At 36.7% G+C, this 21,147-nt stretch overlaps 11 protein-coding genes across 11 annotated transcripts; 4 read left to right on the forward strand and 7 right to left on the reverse strand.

Annotated features, from left to right (window-relative positions):
• Positions 1-312: 312 nt before the first annotated feature.
• Positions 313-717, reverse strand: EV154DRAFT_566402 (uncharacterized protein; the record flags this gene model as incomplete). The annotated part of the gene is made up of 1 exon (XM_051605955.1): positions 313-717. One exon carries the CDS (start codon positions 715-717, stop codon positions 313-315), a length of 405 nt encoding a protein of 134 aa, XP_051454807.1.
• A 210-nt stretch (positions 718-927) lies between these two features.
• On the reverse strand, positions 928-1,344 carry EV154DRAFT_566403 (uncharacterized protein; the record flags this gene model as incomplete). The annotated part of the gene is made up of 1 exon (XM_051605956.1): positions 928-1,344. The coding sequence occupies one exon, from the start codon at positions 1,342-1,344 to the stop codon at positions 928-930; it is 417 nt and encodes a 138-aa protein (XP_051454808.1).
• Positions 1,345-2,261: 917 nt separating this feature from the next.
• Positions 2,262-3,001, reverse strand: EV154DRAFT_517740 (uncharacterized protein). Its single transcript, XM_051602532.1, has 4 exons — positions 2,799-3,001; positions 2,660-2,724; positions 2,527-2,587; positions 2,262-2,448 (listed from the first exon to the last, which is right to left on the reverse strand). The coding sequence occupies exons 1-4, from the start codon at positions 2,844-2,846 to the stop codon at positions 2,305-2,307; spliced, it is 318 nt and encodes a 105-aa protein (XP_051454809.1). The 5' UTR covers positions 2,847-3,001; the 3' UTR covers positions 2,262-2,304.
• A 483-nt stretch (positions 3,002-3,484) lies between these two features.
• Positions 3,485-6,101, reverse strand: EV154DRAFT_566405 (ABC transporter transmembrane region 2-domain-containing protein; the record flags this gene model as incomplete). The annotated part of the gene is made up of 7 exons (XM_051605957.1): positions 3,485-3,708; positions 3,802-4,091; positions 4,154-4,238; positions 4,315-5,279; positions 5,354-5,490; positions 5,555-5,638; positions 5,730-6,101. The coding sequence occupies 7 exons, from the start codon at positions 6,099-6,101 to the stop codon at positions 3,485-3,487; spliced, it is 2,157 nt and encodes a 718-aa protein (XP_051454810.1).
• Positions 6,102-6,187: 86 nt separating this feature from the next.
• On the reverse strand, positions 6,188-7,435 carry EV154DRAFT_309785 (scamp family-domain-containing protein). Its single transcript, XM_051594901.1, has 3 exons — positions 6,767-7,435; positions 6,603-6,672; positions 6,188-6,548 (listed from the first exon to the last, which is right to left on the reverse strand). The coding sequence occupies exons 1-3, from the start codon at positions 7,404-7,406 to the stop codon at positions 6,275-6,277; spliced, it is 984 nt and encodes a 327-aa protein (XP_051454811.1). The 5' UTR covers positions 7,407-7,435; the 3' UTR covers positions 6,188-6,274.
• Positions 7,436-7,599: 164 nt separating this feature from the next.
• EV154DRAFT_309854 (MBOAT, membrane-bound O-acyltransferase family-domain-containing protein) lies at positions 7,600-9,506 on the forward strand. Its single transcript, XM_051594902.1, has 4 exons — positions 7,600-7,937; positions 8,030-8,446; positions 8,525-8,859; positions 8,952-9,506. Exons 1-4 carry the CDS (start codon positions 7,624-7,626, stop codon positions 9,314-9,316), a joined length of 1,431 nt encoding a protein of 476 aa, XP_051454812.1. The 5' UTR covers positions 7,600-7,623; the 3' UTR covers positions 9,317-9,506.
• An 821-nt stretch (positions 9,507-10,327) lies between these two features.
• Positions 10,328-10,758, forward strand: EV154DRAFT_566408 (dolichol-phosphate mannosyltransferase subunit 3; the record flags this gene model as incomplete). Its single annotated transcript, XM_051605958.1, has 3 exons — positions 10,328-10,444; positions 10,540-10,647; positions 10,708-10,758. 3 exons carry the CDS (start codon positions 10,328-10,330, stop codon positions 10,756-10,758), a joined length of 276 nt encoding a protein of 91 aa, XP_051454813.1.
• Positions 10,759-11,742: 984 nt separating this feature from the next.
• EV154DRAFT_484132 (uncharacterized protein) lies at positions 11,743-12,250 on the reverse strand (the record flags this gene model as incomplete). Its single annotated transcript, XM_051598633.1, has 2 exons — positions 11,743-11,975; positions 11,998-12,250. 2 exons carry the CDS (start codon positions 12,248-12,250, stop codon positions 11,743-11,745), a joined length of 486 nt encoding a protein of 161 aa, XP_051454814.1.
• Positions 12,251-15,929: 3,679 nt separating this feature from the next.
• On the reverse strand, positions 15,930-16,340 carry EV154DRAFT_566410 (uncharacterized protein; the record flags this gene model as incomplete). Its single annotated transcript, XM_051605959.1, has 1 exon — positions 15,930-16,340. The coding sequence occupies one exon, from the start codon at positions 16,338-16,340 to the stop codon at positions 15,930-15,932; it is 411 nt and encodes a 136-aa protein (XP_051454815.1).
• Positions 16,341-17,225: 885 nt separating this feature from the next.
• EV154DRAFT_309900 (SMCs flexible hinge) lies at positions 17,226-19,890 on the forward strand. Its single transcript, XM_051594903.1, has 7 exons — positions 17,226-17,433; positions 17,512-17,933; positions 17,992-18,354; positions 18,428-18,523; positions 18,605-19,345; positions 19,416-19,580; positions 19,666-19,890. Exons 2-7 carry the CDS (start codon positions 17,586-17,588, stop codon positions 19,783-19,785), a joined length of 1,833 nt encoding a protein of 610 aa, XP_051454816.1. The 5' UTR covers positions 17,226-17,433; positions 17,512-17,585; the 3' UTR covers positions 19,786-19,890.
• Positions 19,787-21,114, forward strand: EV154DRAFT_309919 (P-loop containing nucleoside triphosphate hydrolase protein). Its single transcript, XM_051594904.1, has 3 exons — positions 19,787-20,612; positions 20,668-20,905; positions 20,983-21,114. The coding sequence occupies exons 1-3, from the start codon at positions 19,828-19,830 to the stop codon at positions 21,070-21,072; spliced, it is 1,113 nt and encodes a 370-aa protein (XP_051454817.1). The 5' UTR covers positions 19,787-19,827; the 3' UTR covers positions 21,073-21,114.
• The last annotated feature ends 33 nt before the right edge of the window (positions 21,115-21,147 follow it).

Raw genomic sequence — 21,147 nt, forward strand, 5'->3', positions numbered from 1 at the left:
AATAAAGTCCATTGAGAACATGGATAATAATAGATATACATGTACGAGTTTCATTGTTTTCTTCTTTTTTTTGGGGGGGGGGATCTAAATGAGGGAGTGTGATTGTTAGAGAAATTAATAACAATGAAGGTATATTATTTAGAGCATAATAAAATCGATTTCATCTCACCACACCTTTTTGCACAATCATGCTGCATTTCAAACAAAAAATGACAAAGAAAACCTTTTTTTTTTCTTCCTTTAAACAAGTGATTTATATATAAAAAAAAAATTAATTGAGTAGTGGTAAGCACTTCTAAAATAAAATAAAATTTAAAATGTGGAGACCGTATCATTTGACCGAATAGCAGCACGCCAAGGTGTATAACAAGTATCTTCCAAACTACGCGTGATACTCCATTGAAAGCGAGCAATATCTACAATCACACGAGGCGCATTCTGTCGATTTTCATCAAACATCTTCTTAAAATTCTCCATAGCGAGATTAGCACCCGGGATACGACATCGATAGCATCGGTATTGACATGTGGACCATGAAGGAAGCAAGCCTTCAAAGTCTGAGTAAACACGCTCACGGGATACCAGTCCACTAATCTGTGGTAGAAAATCCGTGCTACAAGCACGATGACACACCTCGTAGTCTTCTTTTGAGGTAGAAGCATAGACCATCATCAAAAGACTTGACATAACGCACCCTACTAATCCATTCAATCTCATTTAGAAGCGAAAAAAAAGGGGGGGGGGGAGAGGAGGAGGAGGAGGAGGAGGGGAGAGATGTTAATAACTAAGGTGCTTTTAAATGCCAGTATATATACTATGAATTATTTTTTAAATGCAGCTCCCTGTCATTTTAAGCTATTTTGATTGTATCACTACTTAAAAGGCTCTTATAATAACGATATTTCTTTTTTTTTATTTAACTAAAACCTATAAAAATATGGATGTGGTATCACCAGCTTGATTCGCAGCATCCCATCGATTATAACAATCGGAGGTCGTGTTTTCCAACGTCCGAGTCAATGAATTGGTATACTTTTGATCGTAAGGCGGTTCCTTTTTCAAGGTGTAAAAGATACCGGAGAGACCCTTCATGACACGTATACCATCGTTTAATGCACATTTATAACACTTGTATTGACAGGTGGTCCAAGCATACTTGATAACATTTTCATACTCTTCTCGTGGGTGAGCCTCTCCATGTGCAAACTTTTGTATTTGTGGGATAAAGTCGGAGCATGCCTTTCGACACTCATCGAGTTCTCCGTGTGGATCAGCCGTGCATAAAGAGGCAAATAGGCTTGACAAAGAAATCAAGTAGAGTGTCCAATTGAGTGTGAGTTTCATTTTTCGCAAATAAGTTAGATTGTTGTGTACTTTTTTCTTTTTTTATAAAAGATGACTGTCTGTTCATGTGGAGGAGTATATATACATGGATTGAAGGACAATAAAAATAGTATATCTATATATTGTAAAATAAAGAAATAAACATGCCATAAAGAATAGCATCCTTTTTTTTTTGCAGTAGCAGCAGTAGCAGCAGCAGCACATGGAATCAATTCCCTCTTACCCCTTTTTGATTTCGTTATCCGCATTATGTAGCTAATTCAAAAAACAAAAGGGGGGGGGAAGGCTGTGAGCTTGTAGTATTGGTTAATTTAAATTAATAATGATTATGCAATTATTGATTATTATGTGCATCTATTGATAATGTCACTCACATTACTCTATCACTCTTTTATTTCATGGCTCACTATCAATTGAGCCCTTCATTCTCATTTCATTACCCGTTTAAAAAAAAAGGGGGGGGGCGGTGAGAAAAGGCCCATTTGTGATTTTTTATTTACAGTGTAAAATGTGTTTCGAAAGATTAGAGACAACTAATAAGGTAAACCTGTCATGATGAAACACGTTTTTCTTTAGGGGACCTCCTTTGAATAAAAAAAAAAGGTAGGGTTTGGGCCCATTGATCCCAGAAAGCAACATGGCTGTTGAGTAGAGGGTTTACGCAGACGTCCCCCCCCCCCACCCACCTTTTTAGAAAAACGAGCAGTAAAAGTTTTGGGCGTATTATGTTGGACAATTTGAAAAGGAGTTTTTTTTTTTCACATTATGGTGAGAGTAGATCGATACATACGGAAGGGTATTGTGTTGTAATTTGTGGTTCATCAAAAAAAAAAAAAAAAAAAAAAAAAAAAAAAAAAACGAGCTTTTTTTTTTAGATGACAGCGCCCTTATTTTTTTTTTTTTTTAAAAAAAAAAAAAGCAGCATGTGTGTGTGTGAGAGAACTTACAAATCATTTTTTTTTATTTCTTGTTTTCAAACTTTTCAAAGATTTTACGTCTGGCTTCCATGTACTCTTTTTCTCTGTCGGCAAGCGCCTTGATGGGTTTCTCAACAACCACATCATTTCTGGTTTTAGCGTCTTGGGGTCTTTTGAGAATTTTTAACTTTTTTTTTTTTTTTATATATATAGAAAAGTTAGCTTTCCGCCCCCCTTTTCTTTTTTCGTGTTTTTTTAAGTGTACCTCTGGTTTGTATTCAGTGTGAGTGGTGGATTGAATAATCACTGGTGTTGCGTAAGCGTTACTACAACCAAAAAAGATATATTAAAAAAGTGGGGGGGGGGGGGGAGATAGATAGTGGGAAGCTAGACGTTACGCTTTTTCCCATAGTAATTGATTTGCACTAGCAGTAGTAGGTTTGGCTTTTTTACAATCGATTAACTAACGATTTTTCATCAGTTAGGGAAAATGACTTTTTTTTTAAAAAAAATCAAAAAAAAAAAAGTTGTTCTTACGCCAGCATCAGCAGCAGTTTCCCAATCATCCCATGGATCATTTGACATCTTTTTTGGAGGCAAGGAAAAAAAAAGGGGGGAGCAGGGAAATCGAAAACAATTTAAAATTCATAGCATGGGGACTCAAATTTTTTTTAGAAAAAAAAGAGGACAAGCCACACAACAGTCCCCCAGATAATTTTTTTTTTTTTTTTTTTTTTTTTGTAAAAGAGTTATTTTATTTTCGGAAAAGAAACAATAAGAAAACGAGCCATTATGTAAATAACCTGCAAGAAAAAATGATAGATTAGAAAACTGAGATTTCAAATGAAATAAACATTTGAAAGAAAAAAAAAGAAAGGATGTATAAAAAAAAACAGCTCAGTGTAACTATGACATAAATAAGCTAACATGACACCCGGTCGTCCAAAACGGTCGACCAAAATAAAGCGTTATAGAAGTGATTGGTTATCATCAACACTCTTTTTTTTTTTTTCTTCCTTTTTTTTCCCTTCAAACATTTCAATATTATTATTTTTGAGTGATGTACTTACTGTTCCCAAATGATTCCTTCCCGGGGGGGTAAAAAGGGTAATTTAAAAAAAAAGAAAGAGTCTTTCTTTGAGGGGGAGGATTTTATACTTTTTCAAAGAGAGAAAAAAAAAAAATTTATATTTTTTTTTTGTGACTCGTCTTTTTTTTTTTTTTTAGATTTTCAAGGTAAGCTCTCCATCAATGGCAGCCAATCTCTTTTTCAAGGCATCCACTTCTTGTAACTTTGCCTTCAAAGATAAAAGTTCCTTCTCTACCGATTGTAATTGTTCTTTCGTACCAATAGTTTCCCATTCCCATTCACCATGGTTACCCGTCAGGCGTAATAAGAATCGATGGTATTTGAATAACGCAGGACGATGAGAAATAGTCAAGAGTGCTAAACACACACACAAAAAAAAAAAGAAAAGATTAGCCTCCTCTTTATGACGCATGTTCTTTTTTAAAAATAAAAACATAAAAAGAAACTCACTGATGCCCATATCTTTCGCATGCGAGTACATTAATCCTTCCACATCCGTAGAAACAGCACTGGTACATTCATCCAGGACAGCAAACTTGGGATGATGATAGAACAAACGTGCCATTCCAATCCTTTGCTTCTCTCCTCCAGAAAACACATCCTTCCATTCCTTTTCGGTTTCCCATCCTCCTTCTCTATCAGGAATATAGGCCAAATGAACAATTTCTAAAATGCTCATCAATTCGGCTTCTGTGCGACCTGCCTTGATCATGTCTTCCTTTGTGTGAGGATAGATTACCCTAATTTGGCTTATTAACAAAAAAAAAATACTCACATAGGCTCTCAACTCTATCATACTTACTGATCTCTTAATGTACCAAGACTTAAATAAGGACGTTGGGGAATATAAAAGATATCACGATCTGTAGGTCTAGTCAATTTACCCTCTGCATAAACAAAAAAAAAAAAAATTGAGTATGCATAAGAAAAAGTTTTTTTTTTTTTTTTTTTTTTTTTTTTTACCAAAGACGGGCCATAATGAGGCAATGACACGTGCAACTGCAGTTTTTCCAACACCATTAGGACCTGTCACCAACAAATGTTCTCCCTTACGGACCTGAACATTGAGATTCTTGACAAGTACTTCACCTACACGGTCTTTACCAGGAGCAGGGGTAACAATGGGCACATTTTCAAAGGTGATACCATTCTCGCCATCAAAACTGATTTGACCATGGATGTTGGTCAGGGTATAAGCTTTCTTTTCGGTGGGACCGTCGAATTTATTGTCATGAAGGGCGTGAAGGACAGACAGAAGGTTGTAGACACGGGATGTATAACCTGCTAATTCAGCCAACTCCTTATATGAATACATCATACGTCCACCGGCATCAGCTAAAGACATCATCAATCGTTTGTTGGTGATAAAGCCCTTTGTTCGGGATCCAATCTTTGCATTCTCATCTACATCCACAACAGCAGCAGCACTCATTGTTGTTGCTTCTTGTTGTTGTTGACCCACCAAGTGAGGTGTGAATACGGGAATAGCACACATAATCAAACCAAAGGCTCCCCAAGCGTACTTGATCAAGAAATCCTCAAACATATTGTAGGTGATACGGATCTTGTAAATTGAGTTAATGTGCTTGATAAGTTTCATGTAAGTCTTATTCAAGATCGAATGCTCGAGTTCCGCACCGTTATAAAAAGCAATTTCTTCAGCGTTCGTAATCAAGCGGGTATGGGCTGCACGGAAATCACCTTCCAATTTGGCTTCCAACGCAGCTAATTTACCAAAGGGTGGAGTCACCGCACGCAATAATTTGGCTGTGACAAAGTAATTGATCGTGAGTCCTACCATACCCACTAAACCAATCGATTTCGTCAGTTGGTAATTGAAAATCACCGTATCCAGAATCGGTTTAGCCAGGTTCGAATAGAGCGACGCTAATGTCTCGCAAAATTTAGCTACATCCGTTGTAATAAATCTATAAAAAAAGAGCAGAAAAAGTCATTTATTTGTGTTTTACACACCATACCCTCTCTCATTTTTATTACTTACTGGTCAGCGCCTTGGATACGACTGTCGAGATTAATCGCCTTGTAAAAAGTCTTTTGGTCATCGAGATATAATTTATGTAAATAATCGGTCAAACGAGTTCGGAATCCGATAGATAACTTGGATTGTAAATAACGGATCTATCCAGTAATAAAAAAAGAGGTCAATAGAGGTGCTTACAAATAAGAGGATAATTCACTTTACCATACTGTTTGTGTAGGTTGCAGGTACAGCAATGGCAAACCAGTAGGCAAGACCAGTCAAGAAACTCTTTCCATGACCATTGACCTTTTTGGGGGAAAAAAAAAAAAGTGATTTTTAAAAAAAGAGAGTTAATGAAACAAAGAAATGATTTCCCTTTTAAAAAAAAAAAACTTACAAGATCTCTCACGATGCGACCATCTAATCGAGCGACGACAACGGAAAGATAAGTTCTGAGGATCAAAAAGATGGAATGGAGGATCAGTAAACCTGCTTCCTTTGTATGCCAACTAGGAAATAAGATGGCAGCAATGGAGGTAAGTTGACGTCTGAATTCTTTATTGACGCCGACTTTCTGATTAAAATCAATAATGGGAAAGAAGGAAGAAAGATTGGCTGGCTTCTTATTTTTGTTGGCTTCTGTCGCAGTCCTTTGAATTTGTTGTTTGGCCTGATACAATCCAATGATCACAGCTGCAAACAAACTGGTGCTAGCCAGCTTATTTTGTCTAAACCAGGAATATTCCAATGGTTTAGAAAAAGTGTGCATTTCTCTTTAGCTTTTTATTAAAAAAAAAAAAAAAGGGAAAATGAAAAAGAGAGAGAGATAGTTTTTCTTTTTTTTTTATTGCATTGACTATTTTCACATGAAAAGACCTTTTTACATGTGATCCCCCTGTTGGCCCGCTACCCCTTTTTTTGTATTGGGCGGGGTTTTTTTCTTTATCTTCTGCCACCACCACCAGCCGAATTCCAAGCGGCATTTACGGCTGCATCACGCACCACCGTGGACCGTCCCATGTGAGAGAATGCTTCGGTTTTTGCTTCCTTAAATGTATGACCTGCTGCCTTGTAATGATTATACGTCTTCCAGTAAAGATAAGTAGCCATACATCCCATCGTTAACCATCCAATCGTAGCCAGTAAGGTCAATACTGCAGGTCCAATAAAATCCTCAGAAAATAACGTCACTAATAAAATCAATCCAGCTCCACCACTATCCTATACTGTTAGTTTTTTTTCATATATATATATACATATTCACACTTACGTTGAAGGGATACCAATACCCATATAGAATGAATAAAGAATGTGGAACCCGTTAAAAACAAAATAAAAGTCTAACAGATATAAAGAAATCTTCAGCCCTTTTTTCTCTTTCTCTCTCTCTCTTTTTGGTCTGTACGACGTTATTTTTTTGTTTTTGTAACTTACAGTAATACAATGAAGTGTCCTTCATATAAGCATTGTAAACAGGCCTGTACCATAAAAAGAAACTTGCCAAGGTATGTGTAAATAACTCGGTTAAAGCTATACCCATATCCGTAGGAGCACTGTTGACGGAATCAGGGTGACTAAAGAGGACATAGAGGCACGCAAAGAAATTGAAGAGCAAAGTAATGAGGAACAATAACCATTCTCTGTAAAGCCACATGACGGTTTGTTGATGTTGAGCAGGGATTTCTGTCACGATATTCAAATACAAGATGGGGAAACAAGGTGGAAAGTTGTTAGCACCCCGAAAGCCTCCCGTACGCTGTCTTTCTTCTAAATCTCTCTCTCTGTCAGCTAATTCTCGTTCCTTTTGACGGAGTGCTTCTTCTCGTGCTTGGAACTCATCATTAGCCGGTGGTGGTGGTGAATAACCCTTGTTCACAGTTGTACTGCTTCCAAAAGGGTCTCGATTGTCAGAAACATGATGGAAACTCGTATCGTGTAAGGGCACATCTTCGGATTGTGTAAACGATGTTTCTTCAACAGCCCGACTCGAATTTAAAGCAGACGTAATGGAAGGGTCTTGGAAAGGGTTGGAGGGATCTTCAAAAGGACTCGATTCTAAAGGTTTATGAGACATTTTGTTTAGTGCAAAAAAAAAAAAAAAAAAAAAAAAAAAAAAAAGGAAAAGGGTGGTTTTTTAAATTAAATCCCTACAAGTTTTTTTTTTTTATGTGTGTTGGGCGACTGTGGCTGGTAACACACAACTACTGAGCCTGTCTTATATAAAGATTTCATTTTATCCTTTCATGTTCACTCTTTCTTTTTTTTCCCCCTAAATTAAACAAAAAAAAAAGATGGAAGCATTGTTTGTTAAAGCATCTGCTATGCTTGGTGATAAAGTAGCTCCAGACCATATCAAACTTGCATTCTCTATTTTATCAACCTATCCTTGTGCGCTCCTCTTTAAACGTATTGAACAAAAGTGGATAAAGCATGTCTTCTCCATCATCTACTCTTCTGTCGTCATGTTGTCTGTACTTAAACTCTATGATGGGTTTATCCATATCACCACCATTGGCCTCTTGTCTTTTTGGCTCATGAAGTATTACAAGGGACAATATGCTGCTTGGATCAACTTTACATTTGTCATGATAAGCATGTCCATCTGGTAAGAACAACGGCCCTTCCCACCAGCCAATCTATATATATTTACCAATGTTTTCTTTTTTCTTTTTTTTTTCTTTCAAACTTGCTGTGCAGTCATATCGGTCGTCAATTCAAAGGATTTGAAGGTGATACCGAGCTAGATTATTCAGGGGCTCTCATGATCATCACGATAAAACTATCTTCCTACGGGTTTAACGTCGCGGATGGGCGCATGACGGAATGGACAGCCCATAACGAACAAATGAAAATTGCAGAATATCCCACATTGACACAATATTTCGGCTGGTTGTTCTATTTTGCTGGATTCTTAACAGGTCCTACCTGTGAATACATGGACTATCTCCGTTTCGTCGAATCAAAGAGAACATCCCCTTTAAATGAAACAGGTCCTGCATGTCAGAGGCTCGTCAAAAGCTGCTTTTTTATCGCCGCATTAATCTATTTGGCTCCTACTTTTAATTATTTTGAAGCACTCAAGCCTGAATGGTCCTCTCATTCCTTTTTGTACAAGTAAAGTAAACATCCCCCCCAAAAAAAAAAACCTTACAGTAAAAAAAAAAAAAACTAACGGATGAGAGATGAGTGTAGAATGTTCTTTATACAGCTATCAGCTATCTTGACGCGCTGTAAATATTACAGCGTCTGGTACTTGGCCGAAGGAGCTTGTATCCTATCTGGGTTTGGATTTAATGGCTATGATAGGGATGGTCATCCCCTATGGAACAAGTTGACCAATGTCAATGTGTTATCGTGTGAATTCGCCCAATCCTACAAAATGCTGACAGAGAATTGGAACATTGGAGCCAATCATTGGCTTCGACATTACGTCTATCTAAGATTTAATCCACCCGGTACACTAAGCACCACCTTGAAAACCTATATTGTTTCCTCCTTATGGCACGGGTTTCATCCGGGTTTCTACCGTAAGGAGTCTTCCCTTGCTGGGGGGGATCACAACAGCAACAACAACAACAACAAAAAAACTAAGCATGATTTTACATTTTTTTTTTTTTAGTGTTCTTTTTGATTTCATCCAGTCTTCAAGTCCTATCAAGGCAGATCCGACGCACAGTTCGCCCCTTGTTTCTAACAGTGGAAGGCAAGCCAATACCCTACCTAAAGACGTGTTATGATGTGAGTACTTGTATCGCATCCATGGGGTTACTCAACATGCTTGTCCCCTGCTTTGATTTACTCCATGTTTCTAAAATCATGCATGTCTGGCGTGAAATTTACTATTGTCATTTTGTGATCATCGCTATCGGTACTGCGGTTTATTTTACAGTTAAACCGAGCTTGATCTCTATGGAAAAGAAGAGAACGAGAGCGCATGGAGCACAAATGATTGATACATTACGTATTAAACAAAAGGGCGATTAAGGAGGGCAATTTTTCATTTTATTTTACAACTTAGTCTCGTTTACTTTTAATCATGATGAGTGATAAAAATGTGAAAACAATAGTAAATAATAAAATAGCAATCAGTAAAGGTATCTTGACTGCATACTTCCATGCTGGAAAATAATTATGAGATGGATGTCCTTCATCCACAAAAGGCTACAATAAAATCAGTACTTTTTTTATTCTCTCTCTCTCCACGTTTTTGTTGTTTTTCTTTGTTACCATAATTAATGTCCATGTGGAATAATACACGAATAGGCCTAGTGTGGCAAATGATGCGACAGCACCTACGGCTTTATCTGCTGCCTAAAAAAAAATTTAACACTGTTAAAACATGATGCTTCTCATCAAATTGTGACATTACCATTGATTATTCGCAATGTTCAGAAAAAGAGAGTATTTCTCCATTGAGTGGGGAAGAGGACACAGACAGGTTCTGAGTTGGTAAACAGGATTTGTTGTGCAAAATGTGACCTTTTTGTTCTTCTTTTACAGGTTAAACCTATCCCCCAATAACATTCGATCATCGAACAAGGTAAAAAAAAAGTAAGGTGGAAGGGATTGATTTATCATGATACTTTTAACCACTTGTTCAAACTTATCAACATGAGAAACATGCTTGAAGAATAATAAGCTTTTGAGGAGCTAAAAAAAAAAAAAAAAAAAAGGTGGGATTGATTTTAACTGAAAATGACAGGTAAGCCAAATTCAGCAGCATCACCTTTTTTTTTTGGAAGGGAAATAGGTCTGAAAATACGATTCAATAAGCAGATGGAGTTTCATGATGGGGAGGAGTGGTGAGGGGGAGCCCCCTTTTCATTTACTGATGGCAAAACAGGGTCCGTCATTGGCTAATACACCTTTTGCCCAATTAAAAACTTCACCGTAGCCCAAAATCGCAGTTATAAAATAAAAAAAAATCGTGCCTCTTTTTTAGGTGTGAATCATCGTTCCCTTTTTTTTTAAAAAAAAACATCCATCTACATTACCATGACGAGAGCAACAGAAGCTTATACAGTAGGAGCCATTGTCATTGCCACATATATTATTCTTTATTTGGGAATCTTTCCCTTACCTGAAACTGTACAAGAAAAAATTATTCCTGTTGTAAGATAGATATCATTTTCACGCGTTTCCCCCCCTCCCCCTTTTTTTTTCTATATCGTTTATATGCTCACAAAAAAAAAAAAAAACTTTTGTAGCTTCCTTGGTGGGGACTTGTGACATTTGGAAGTTATTGTTTGGGAAATATCGGATCTGCAATGTATACATTCCGTGATTGTCCTGAAGCCTATCATGAACTAATGGGAGTAAGTAGTTCTTTTTGTGAGCTCTCTTTATATATATAACTAAAATTTATCTTTCCTCAGGAAATTACACAGGCAAAATCAGAGCTGAGAGCAAAGGGAATGCAAATCTAATCATGCGTTTAGAAAGAAAAGCAAAAACAAAAAACAAATTTGTATTTTTTCCATCCTGGACAGCAGTATCATATCATTTGAAAAAATTAAAAAATAAAAAAAAAAAAAAATCGAATAGACTCCAACTCGACTTAACCACAACAAATGGACTTGAACCACAAACGGAATTCGCAGGAAAAGTAAAGAGGTTTCTTGAGACTTAATAATCCAAGATCTTTTATAAAGGTGGATCAATGAAAAAAAGATAGTGGATGGGGGATAAAAGCAGAGAATCTTAAAAAAGTATAATTTATCGTGCATTTGTTTGCAAATTTCTTCTTTGCAATAATCTCACGTGTATCATGATCAACTTGAGTTTAGAGATTCCATCAAGCAGAGGCGGTTGAAATGGATGTTATGTGCTGTTCAGGATCTTCTTACGGTATCAGAGAGTGAGACAATGACACGAGGGGAAAGGGGGGAACCGATAGTAAAATCACGTCTGTTTAGCTACTTAAATAAAAGGTACCTAATCAAATGCTTCACATTGATAAATCGTGTGCATTTGTTTCTACTTTGACAAATGATTATTAAGAATTCGATTCCAAATAAATTTATAACTCCCATAATGATATATTCAGAAGAGCCGATAGTTTGTTTATGGCATGATAAATCTACTTTTCCTTCAAAAAAAAACCACTCTTTATCGGGATACTGCTCCCATTCTTTTTTTTTTTTTTAGACACGCGCATAGTGAACGGACTTTTGACCAGCAAGAAGGATGCCTAAGCACTGCCCTTCATTTATCAAGAGCAGTAAGCTTTATTCTACAATACTCACTCCTTGTTTATACTTGCCCAACAAGAAGGATATCTAAGCTCCGGCCATGAATGATCAACGCTGTCATTTAACCGTTTGTCCCGGTCTCAGACACTTCAAATTCATGCTGTAGAAACAGACTCTGTGGTAATTGAAAAAGTCGGCTATTTACTTTTAGTTAGCATGTCATGATAACCGAAAGAAAGATATATTTTCAGTTTCTGGATCTTCATCGTCTGACGAATGATTAATTACATGAATATGGTCATCACCACTACCACCACTTGGTTCACCACTACTATCAGCACTTGGTTCATCGACAATACCACCACTTGGTTTACTGCTATGGATAGCACTTGTTTGACTACTAATACCACCGCTTGGTGTAACAACACTGATACCACCACTTGGGCTCACCACTATTATTAACATTTGGTTCACTAGCAATAACACCGCCGCATAGTGTAGCACCACCGATACCACCACTTTTTTTCACCAAGACCAGCACCTTGCTCACCCATACCACCACTTGGTTTATTAATAGCAGCACTTGGCTCACTACCAATACCAGTTGGCTCACCACCACTTGTTTCAATGGCAGTAGGCGCAAGTTGTTCATCGGTTGTATACCCTTTTTGAGCAAAGACGAAAAGGGGTTGATGTAACGAAGTCCTTTACTGATAAAACCTGTCATTGGCTCTTCTCACATTTTTTTTTTGAAGGTGCATTGGCTCGGTCATGCTATGAGGCTTTGGTTATCCATGGTTGAGTAACGTATTTTGGAAAAAAAAAAAAAAAAAAAAAAAAAAAAGGAAGAAAAAACAAGGAAAAAAACTGCATCTTTTATATTATACGCTTTTTTTGTTGGGGTACAGCCAATTTTGATTTTGATTAAACAAAGGACTGTTTATTTTATACGCTAAAAGATGGCACTATTCCCCTTATTGAAATAGTATAAGAGAAATTACTATAAGTAGTGTAGCTCAGGGTGGTACATCACTTTTTTGCAACTACCACATACATTCCTAAAGGCTTTTTTTTTTTTTTTTTTTTTTTTTTTGGATAGATAGACCGATACAGGCAGTATGAGCGAGCTTCAATATTCAACATGAACAATTCCCCAACTGTACCACAGTTATGGTTTTGCACAATGAGGTTTGATACACATTTTTTTTTTTTACTTTAAAACGCGAGCAACAAAATCTCAATGGATTGATATGCTATCTCGTCTGTTGAGTCACAAATATAAGGCGCGATAAATGATGGACGAATGCTCTAAACCAAAAGAAGCAACGGTTGGGAATAATACCTGAGGATTTTTTTTTTTTATATATATTCTAATAATATGTTAGGCTGGAACTGCAGGTATTCATTTTTATTTCATTTTAACGGAACCCCATCCGAGCTAATTGCAAACAGTAAGAGGAATGAGTGAATCTGGCATTTTTCTTTCTTTCTTTCTTTGAAATGGCATGAACGTGAGCCTTTTAATTCATCATTTATCACCAACTTTATTTGGGTATCCGCCTTTTTTTTTTTTTTTTTCAAACTTTGATGTCTTGGCATTTGGAAACCACGTTTTCTCTGAGGTACAGAAACTCATTCTGATAAATGAAGTTCATGCATAAATCATGAGTAATGGTATTTCCTATCTGGCAGCTTATTTATATATGCCTTGGGAGTTGCTCCCCCTTTTTTTTTGCTGTGTATGCAGTAGTTTTGATTTGAAGTGTTAAAAGTCACTTTCGAACACTTGCATGAGAATACTTGACCTGGTACAAATGAAGCGTTACGACGTGATTAGATCATCCAATATGTCAGCATGCTGTAAGACTTTTCTGACCCTTCTGTGGAATAATAGTGTGAGAGCTAAACTCTCTTGCGTTTTTACATGAATTTATCTGCATTTTTTTTTTTAAGAGGGTGAATTAGAAAAATGCGATCCCTCTGTTCAGACAACCTTGGTGACTCATGATGCCTTAAAGGGGGGAGCACACACATGTACAACGTCAAAGATTAAACACTTTTTATATGCGGATGGAATCAAGATATCCAGACACTTCTCGTCATCTGTGCTGAGGGGGACAATATTGACTAACACGTCTTTTAATTAAATAAGCATCAAATGATAAACTTAAAAAGTTTGTCTGTTACGCAATGTGTTCATATGAGTGGGGTTTTTTTTTATCTAATTTGCATATATATACTCCATTAAGCAAATTGTTTAAATAAAAAGTAGAAAATTACCATTATCAGTTTTCTCTTAATTGCACCGTTGCACAAAAAGAATCCGTATTTTTTTTTTTTTTTACACCGGTATCTTGGGAATATAGATTTGAAAACGAATGAACGTGCGACGGTGGCCCAAAAAAAAAAAAGTTCTGAAGACCGTTACACCAATAGGACAACCTCTTTTTTTTTTTGCAGGTGACCATTTGGGGAAATAAAAAAAAGTTTTGATCTGGCGGGGGGCGTATGAGTAGATCAAGAAACTTTTTCTGTTTGTATACAATATAAAAGTTTTGTCTGCAGTCTAGGTCTAGATTATTATAAGGCGGAAAAATGACCCTGGGTAACCTGCAGATCGATGATTTACCCTCTCTCTTTTAGTTGATTGGTATTTGGAATACCGGTGGAGTTTTTAAACTATTTTTTTTTTTTTTGGGGTGGGGGAAGACGCTGTAAATAAAAACTAAGAAGAAACCATGTGTGCGTATCAAGTAAGATGTTTTTTTTTGCATAGATCGAGTAAAAATCATCCCATAAATAAAACGCTTATCATTCACATACAAAAGAGAGTTCGAAACATCTAATTCCCATTACTTTCCATAAACAGAATCGATGTAGCCCCCATTTGGAATAACTCCGCCAATCATTTTTTTTTTTTTTTTTTGGAGATTTATGTGAGTTTTGGAGAATCTATAACCAAAAAGTAATTTTTATAAAGTAATACGACCAAGCCAATGCTTATTTGGTGCTTTTAGACGCTTTCTTATTTGCTTAATAATAATAATAATAATAATAATAATAATAAACCACCCCTTTTACTCTGTAAATGCATTTTCCTCAAGTGGGGTGTTCGTGTCAAAATATTTATCATTTTGTGTAGCAAGCACTAAAATACATTGTATCCACCCATTGCTAGTGGGTTATACAACTTTAGGGGAGGATATACAAACTTCATTCTCTCCTTGAAAGGCGAGGAACAAAGGAGGGGAGGGGGAGGGATTCATTCTTTCTCTGAGACATTACAAAGGGCCAAAAAATATTTCTTTTTCTTTTTTTTAGATCTTGTGAAACAGGGCTAGGAAGCACCAACCCTACCCTGTTTAATGCAAATAAATAATAATAATAAAAAAGGAATATGTTAATTAATATGGGGGAAGGGGACATTGGATTCTATTCGCGCAAGTTTATTATTTTAATAATAATGAAAATAATAGCGTGTTTTTTTCTTAATAAATTAACATATAAGCGGTGGCTCAACCCTAAATAACCCCCAATTGACGACCTTTTTATTTAGATCACTTTTTTTTATATATATAAGGCCCGTTTTTGTGTGCGTGCGTGGGGATGGGAGGAGATTAACTCCCACGTTTGCTAATTAAAAGAAAGGGGGAATCATTTTAAACAATCAAAGTGTTGCACAAAGAAAAAAGATTTTTTTTATTATTAAAAATGTGTTACAAGAAATTATAAATGAAGCAGAAAACGTGAAAAAGTGAAAATTATCATTAGCACGATATATGATTTTAAAGGGGGAAGATGGAAACCTTCCCCCCACATGGCGCGATGCAACCTTCTTTTTCACCGTTTGCCGCGGGAGGAAGAGAGTGGTAGCTGGGAGATTTTTTAAATTAGTGTACTTGACGCTGCGGAATATGACTTCTTCTTCAGTTAAAAAGGGCTTGTGTGTGTGTGGTGATTGCATATGTAAGTTCAATAAAAAAGATCATTTAAAGTTGGTGATCATCAATCATTTCTTGCTGTTTGGAGTCATCAGAGATCACCATCATAATGAGACTGGATAAAATAGCAAAGAGCAATTCGAGAGAGAGTTTGGTCAACATGTTGAATAGAGTTTTATAAGTGATAAAGATAAAGAAAAAGAAAAAAAAAACCGAGGTTGAAGACCGAGTATTTATATGAAAATATAAAAGTGTGTATTTTTAAATCCTCTATTAATAAGTGGATCCCTTTTTTTTTTTCTTCTAATTAAGTAAAACTTCTTTTTTGGGAAATCCAGAAATAGAACCCGGGGATAGCTTCTAAAAAAAAAATGTTTTTTTTTTTAATTTGTACAATAAATAAGCATTTTTTATTTTTTGAACCATGTGCTAAATAATTTTTTTTTTTTTTTTTTTTTTTTTAGTTTAGAATGTTGAATCATAGTCCCCTTCACTATTGGCCTTTTCCCAGTTGCCATAACAATCCCGAAAACTCCAATCCATTTTGTCTATGATGCGTGCAATCTCCACCAATGAACCTGCCTTGTTCTGCTCCCGTATAGCAAAAAGTTGCTTCAGATAGTTCATGCCGATGACGGCACCAGGTAAAAAACACCGGTAACATCGGTATTGACAGGTCTGCCAATAAGGTGCCAAGGTCTTGTATTGGGAATCCACCAACGTGGAAGAATTCATTAAATCAATGATCTTTGGGAGCAGATCCGTGTTACACGCTCGACGGCACGTTTCAAAATACGCTTGCTGTTCATTAGCATAAACCGTCCATAACTTAAACAATACATAACAAGCGAAACCCACAACTCTATTTATTTTCATTCTTTCTTATTACAAAAGAGAGAGAGAGAGAGAGAGAGAGAGAGAGAGAAAGAGAAAGAGAAGCACACGATGGTCTTTTTGATTGTATGTCAATGACAGATAACTCTCCTAATTTTTTTTATATATATATATTACGTGCATCTTACCTTCTGAACGCACGATCTTTCTTTCACTCTCAAATATATAAAAAAAAACGCGAGTAAATTAATCGCCCAAATGTTCGTGACCGCGTTCATTTTTTTTTAACACACTCATTTTTAATATTTTTTTTTTTTTTTTTTTTTTTTTTTTTTATCATTTGTTGTTCAGATAAAACAATGTACCTTGAAGAACTTCTCATTGAAGGCTTTAAATCCTATGTATCAAGAACCCAAATTAAAGGCTGGGACCCAGAATTTAATGCCATTACCGGTTTAAACGGTACGGGTAAATCCAATATTTTAGACGCCATTTGCTTTGTTTTAGGCATCACCAATCTTTCGCAGGTAAAAAAAAACCAAAGAAAAACGCCAGGCGTCTTTCTCATTCTCACACACAAAGTGAAAAAAATATATATATATATATATTTAAAATCATACTTTTTATTTAGGTTCGTGCCAATAACTTACAGGACTTGATTTATAAACGTGGTCAAGCCGGTGTCACAAAGGCGTCCGTTACAGTTGTATTCAACAATGGAGAGAGAGACAAAAGTCCTGTTGGATTCGAAGCCTATGAACAAATCACCGTGACTAGACAAGTATGCGTCCTACTACTCAAACTTTAAAAACGTCTTTATATATTGAAACCCCCCCCCCTTTTTTTATGTATATGTATATAGATTCTTATGGGAGGAAGAACGAAATATATTGTCAATGGACATAATGCACAACAACAAACCGTTCAAAGTCTATTCCAGTCAGTTCAATTGAATATCAATAATCCTCATTTTTTAATCATGCAAGGACGTATCACCAAAGTCTTGAATATGAAACCCACCGAAGTTCTCAGTATGGTAGAAGAAGCTGCCGGCACCAAGATGTTTGAGGACAGAAAGACAAAAGCGATTGCCACTATAGCTAAAAAGGAACGTAAAGTCGAAGAGATCAACACGGTAAAATATATATAAAAAAAAAGAGAGAGAGAGAGAGAGCCTTCTATCTAACTAACTCTTTAAAGCTTCTATTGGAAGACATTATACCGAAATTGGATCGTTTGCGTGCAGAGAAAAGAGTGTATTTGGATTTCCAAAAGAACGAAGCCGAGATGGAAAGACTGAATCGATTGGTAGTAGCATACGAGTATAAAAAGCACGAAGATCGACTCAACCGATCCGGTGTGGATAATGAAGGGAGGACTACCAAGATGGAGGAGTTAAAGCAGAATGTAAAGACCATCCAAAACGAGATCAAAAAGATTGATGAGGAAAAGAATGTATTATCTGAGAAAATGCGACAAAATTCCACTAGTTCAAGTAATATTCGAGAATTGGAAAAAAAGATCAAGGACTATTCAACTCAATCCGTCCGATTAAATACCAAGAAAGATTTACTTCAATCTTCCATCTCGGATGAACAACGCGCACTAGCATCATTATCCTCACAACGAGGCGAGGTAAAAAAAAAAATATTTTATCATAATTTATAAAACAAATTCTAAATCAAAAAAAAAGTTGAGTCGAAATTTGAATGAAAAAAAGGACGTGTACGAAAAAGTGAATAACGAATACGAATTGTTTAAAAAGACCTATGACGAAAAGACAGAGGAGATGAAAAACACGGATGAACTGCTCCAGACCTTAACAACAGGTATCTCTGCAGAAGAAGGCCGTGAAAATGGATACATGGAGCAGCTTCAACAATCCAAAAACGCTGCCAATGGTGCTTCTACCTTGGAGGAACAAGCCTCGTTAAAGATGAGACATATGCGTAAAGAACTTTCGGAAAAGGAACCTCAAGCTGCTAGAGCTTTGGCTGAAAGTCAAGGGTCTGTGCTTTCCTTGGAAAAGAAGAAGGCCGAAATTGTTGAATTGGAGGTACTGGATCCATAGGATACCCCCCCCCCTCACTGTTCTCTATACCTTACTTATTTCACTGTGTTATTGATAGAAAAAATTAAGTGTCTTGGATTGGAATCCACAAATTGAAACTGATCTCTTGTCTAGAAAGAGACAAGAGCAAGACACCATCAATGAACTATACGAAGTAAAAAAAAAAAAAAAAAAAAAAAAAAAAATGTGTAAATACACGTACTAAGAAAAACTTTGTTCGGTCCCGCCCCCTTAGAAACAAGAAACCATTTCTAGAAAACTATCAAGCCTTGATTTCCAATACACCAACCCAACCTCCGATTTCGACCGTTCCAAAGTCAAGGGACTGGTAGCGGAATTAATCTATCTCGACAAGGAAAACTTTAACGCCTCCACTGCACTCGAGATCTGTGCCGGTGGAAAACTATACAATGTCGTGGTCGAAAACGAAAAGATTGGTGCCCAAATTCTCGATAAAGGCAAACTTAGACGTCGATGGACTTTAATCCCTCTCAACAAAATTCAGGGCTCCAAAATTTCAGATGCCAAATTAAGCCTGGCAGAAAGTATCGCACCGGGAAAAGTAAGTATGGCCTTGAGTTTGGTCGGTTATGAAGAGGAAGTCTTTGGGGCCATGGAATGGATCTTTGGTGGTACCTTTATCTGTGAGGATGCAAAGACCGCCAAAGATGTCACTTTTCATAAAGGCATCCGTACAAAGTCCGTTACCTTGGATGGCGATGTCTATGATCCTTATGGTACCCTCAGTGGTGGCTCTAAGCCCAATTCCGCAGGTATCTTGATCAAAGTGCAAGAATTAAATGGTGTACGCGCCGATATCGAACATCATACACAGCTTTTGCATGATTTAGAAAAGGAAATTGAAACCTCCCAAAAATCTATTGCAGAATACAAAAGATATAAGCAGCGTTTGGATCTTCAAAGTCATGAACTTTCTTTACTTGAGCAACGTATGAGCAAAAGTACTCATGCCCAGGTAAAAAAAAAATGTTCCTTCGATTGTTACACATCCAAATTTTCCTTTGTTCTAAACTTTTTCTTTGTAGTTGGCTGCACGTGTAGAAACTTTAAAGGAGCAAATCAAACAGCAACAAGAGGTGATGGATAAAGCTAGAGAGGATAAAGAAAAGGCACTCCGAGAATCAAAGCGAATTGAATCCGAAATGAATGAATTCAACAATAACAAGGATACAAAGTTGGATGAAATGACGGTAAATCTTATTTTTGTGTGTGCGTGTGTGTGTGGAGTATAACTAAATACTTAACCTCCCCCCCCCCCGCTCACGATTTTTCTAGGCTCGCGTTGAAAGATTGAAAAAGGAGTTGAAAAAGAGTGTCATTAAACTCAAGGATATGGAGCGTGCTGTTCAAACATTTGAGCTTGAAATAGGTAAATCTACAGAGTGTGTGTGGTAACGAGGGGGGAGAGATCTAAAAAAAAAAAAATTTAAAGAGCAAATGGAGACGGATATGGTGACATGTGATGAAGATATGGAAAAAGTACGTGAATCCATCCTTGAATATAAAGCCAACGCTACGAACATGAAGGAAGAGATGGATGGGATTGATGCAGCGGTTGTGGAGACGCATGCACAATTGGACAACGAACGACGTATCTTGAACGCTCATAATGAAGAGTTTAACGAATTATGTACCATCCATGAACGTAAATCAAAGGAATGTGTCGAACTCAACCTGAGAATACAAAAGATTGCCCATGAGAATGAACGATTCCAAAAGGAAAGAGCAACTTCCGAACAGACAGTGAAGGAAATGGAAGTGCAACATGAATGGATTGTAGATGAAAAGCAAAATTTTGGAGAAGCGGGGACAGTGTATGATTTCCAAAATATGAATCTGGGAGATATCAAGAAGCAACTTTCACAGACAAGTGCTAAACATGAATCCTTACGTAAAAAGATCAATGTGCGTGTGATGAATATGATTGATAATGTTGAAAAGAAGGAAGTGGCCTTAAAGGAAATGTTATCGACCATCCAAAAGGATAAGAAGAAAATTGAAGATACCATTGTCACACTTGAAAATTACAAGATGGAGGCACTCGAAAAGACATTTGTCAAGGTGGATAAAGATTTCTCGGATATTTTCGGTGATCTCCTGGACGGAAATAAGTGTAAATTACAAGCACCTGAAGGAAAATCAATTTCAGAAGGATTGGAAGTCAAAGTGTGTCTGGGTGGTGTTTGGAAGCAAAGTCTGACTGAATTAAGTGGTGGACAAAGGTACGTAAAAAAAAATATATATATGTTGAGTGACATACTCACACTCTAAAAAAAGATCCTTGATTGCCTTGTCATTGATCCTGTCACTGCTTCAATTTAAGCCTGCACCAATGTATATTCTCGATGAAGTGGACGCAGCTCTTGATTTATCCCATACCCAAAACATTGGTTCTCTGTTACGTACACGATTTAAAGGATCCCAATTCTTGGTGGTATCTCTTAAGGACGGTATGTTTAATAACGCCAATGTTTTATTCAAGACACGTTTCAAGGATGGTACTTCTGTAGTCGAGGTAAAAAAAAATAAGGGGGGGGGAGCCTATGTACATCTATACACTAACCCACACTCTTATTATATATATATACATAGAGAACTACACCTTATCGTAAGGAAGTGGAAGCATCTAGTAATAGAAAGCGTGGAAGAACAGATAAAGAGAACCAACCTGCAGCTGTTTGAGAAAAGAAAAATAAAAGGGGGGGGCCTTTGGTGTAACGAGGTTTTTTTTTTAATTTTTTTTTTGTGACTCGTAAA

The sequence above is a fragment of the Mucor mucedo genome, assembly GCF_025094135.1.
Source record: "Mucor mucedo strain NRRL 3635 chromosome Unknown EV154scaffold_86, whole genome shotgun sequence".
Lineage (NCBI taxonomy): Eukaryota > Fungi > Mucoromycota > Mucoromycetes > Mucorales > Mucoraceae > Mucor > Mucor mucedo.

What these genes read in the sequence shown, in the direction of transcription:
- EV154DRAFT_517740 (XM_051602532.1), bottom strand. Translation starts at nt 2,846, where the DNA reads ATGTCAAATGATCCATGGGATGATTGGGAAACTGCTGCTGATGCTGGC. An exon ending in CAATTACTATGGGAAAAAGC is followed by an intron (nt 2,588 to 2,659) that starts GTAACGTCTAGC and finishes TTTTGGTTGTAG; the next exon opens with TAACGCTTACGCAACACCAG. An exon ending in ACACTGAATACAAACCAGAG is followed by an intron (nt 2,449 to 2,526) that starts GTACACTTAAAA and finishes AAAAAAAAAAAG; the next exon opens with TTAAAAATTCTCAAAAGACC.
- EV154DRAFT_309785 (XM_051594901.1), bottom strand. Translation starts at nt 7,406, where the DNA reads ATGTCTCATAAACCTTTAGAATCGAGTCCTTTTGAAGATCCCTCCAAC. An exon ending in GGACACTTCATTGTATTACT is followed by an intron (nt 6,673 to 6,766) that starts GTAAGTTACAAA and finishes TATATCTGTTAG; the next exon opens with ACTTTTATTTTGTTTTTAAC. An exon ending in GGTATTGGTATCCCTTCAAC is followed by an intron (nt 6,549 to 6,602) that starts GTAAGTGTGAAT and finishes AGTATAGGATAG; the next exon opens with TGGTGGAGCTGGATTGATTT.
- EV154DRAFT_309854 (XM_051594902.1), top strand. Translation starts at nt 7,624, where the DNA reads ATGGAAGCATTGTTTGTTAAAGCATCTGCTATGCTTGGTGATAAAGTA. An exon ending in TCTCATTCCTTTTTGTACAA is followed by an intron (nt 8,447 to 8,524) that starts GTAAAGTAAACA and finishes AGATGAGTGTAG; the next exon opens with AATGTTCTTTATACAGCTAT. An exon ending in GTTTCATCCGGGTTTCTACC is followed by an intron (nt 8,860 to 8,951) that starts GTAAGGAGTCTT and finishes TTTTTTTTTTAG; the next exon opens with TGTTCTTTTTGATTTCATCC.
- EV154DRAFT_309900 (XM_051594903.1), top strand. Translation starts at nt 17,586, where the DNA reads ATGGAAAGACTGAATCGATTGGTAGTAGCATACGAGTATAAAAAGCAC. An exon ending in TATCCTCACAACGAGGCGAG is followed by an intron (nt 17,934 to 17,991) that starts GTAAAAAAAAAA and finishes TCAAAAAAAAAG; the next exon opens with TTGAGTCGAAATTTGAATGA. An exon ending in CCATCAATGAACTATACGAA is followed by an intron (nt 18,524 to 18,604) that starts GTAAAAAAAAAA and finishes CCGCCCCCTTAG; the next exon opens with AAACAAGAAACCATTTCTAG.
- EV154DRAFT_309919 (XM_051594904.1), top strand. Translation starts at nt 19,828, where the DNA reads ATGGAGACGGATATGGTGACATGTGATGAAGATATGGAAAAAGTACGT. An exon ending in GAATTAAGTGGTGGACAAAG is followed by an intron (nt 20,613 to 20,667) that starts GTACGTAAAAAA and finishes CTCTAAAAAAAG; the next exon opens with ATCCTTGATTGCCTTGTCAT. An exon ending in ATGGTACTTCTGTAGTCGAG is followed by an intron (nt 20,906 to 20,982) that starts GTAAAAAAAAAT and finishes ATATATACATAG; the next exon opens with AGAACTACACCTTATCGTAA.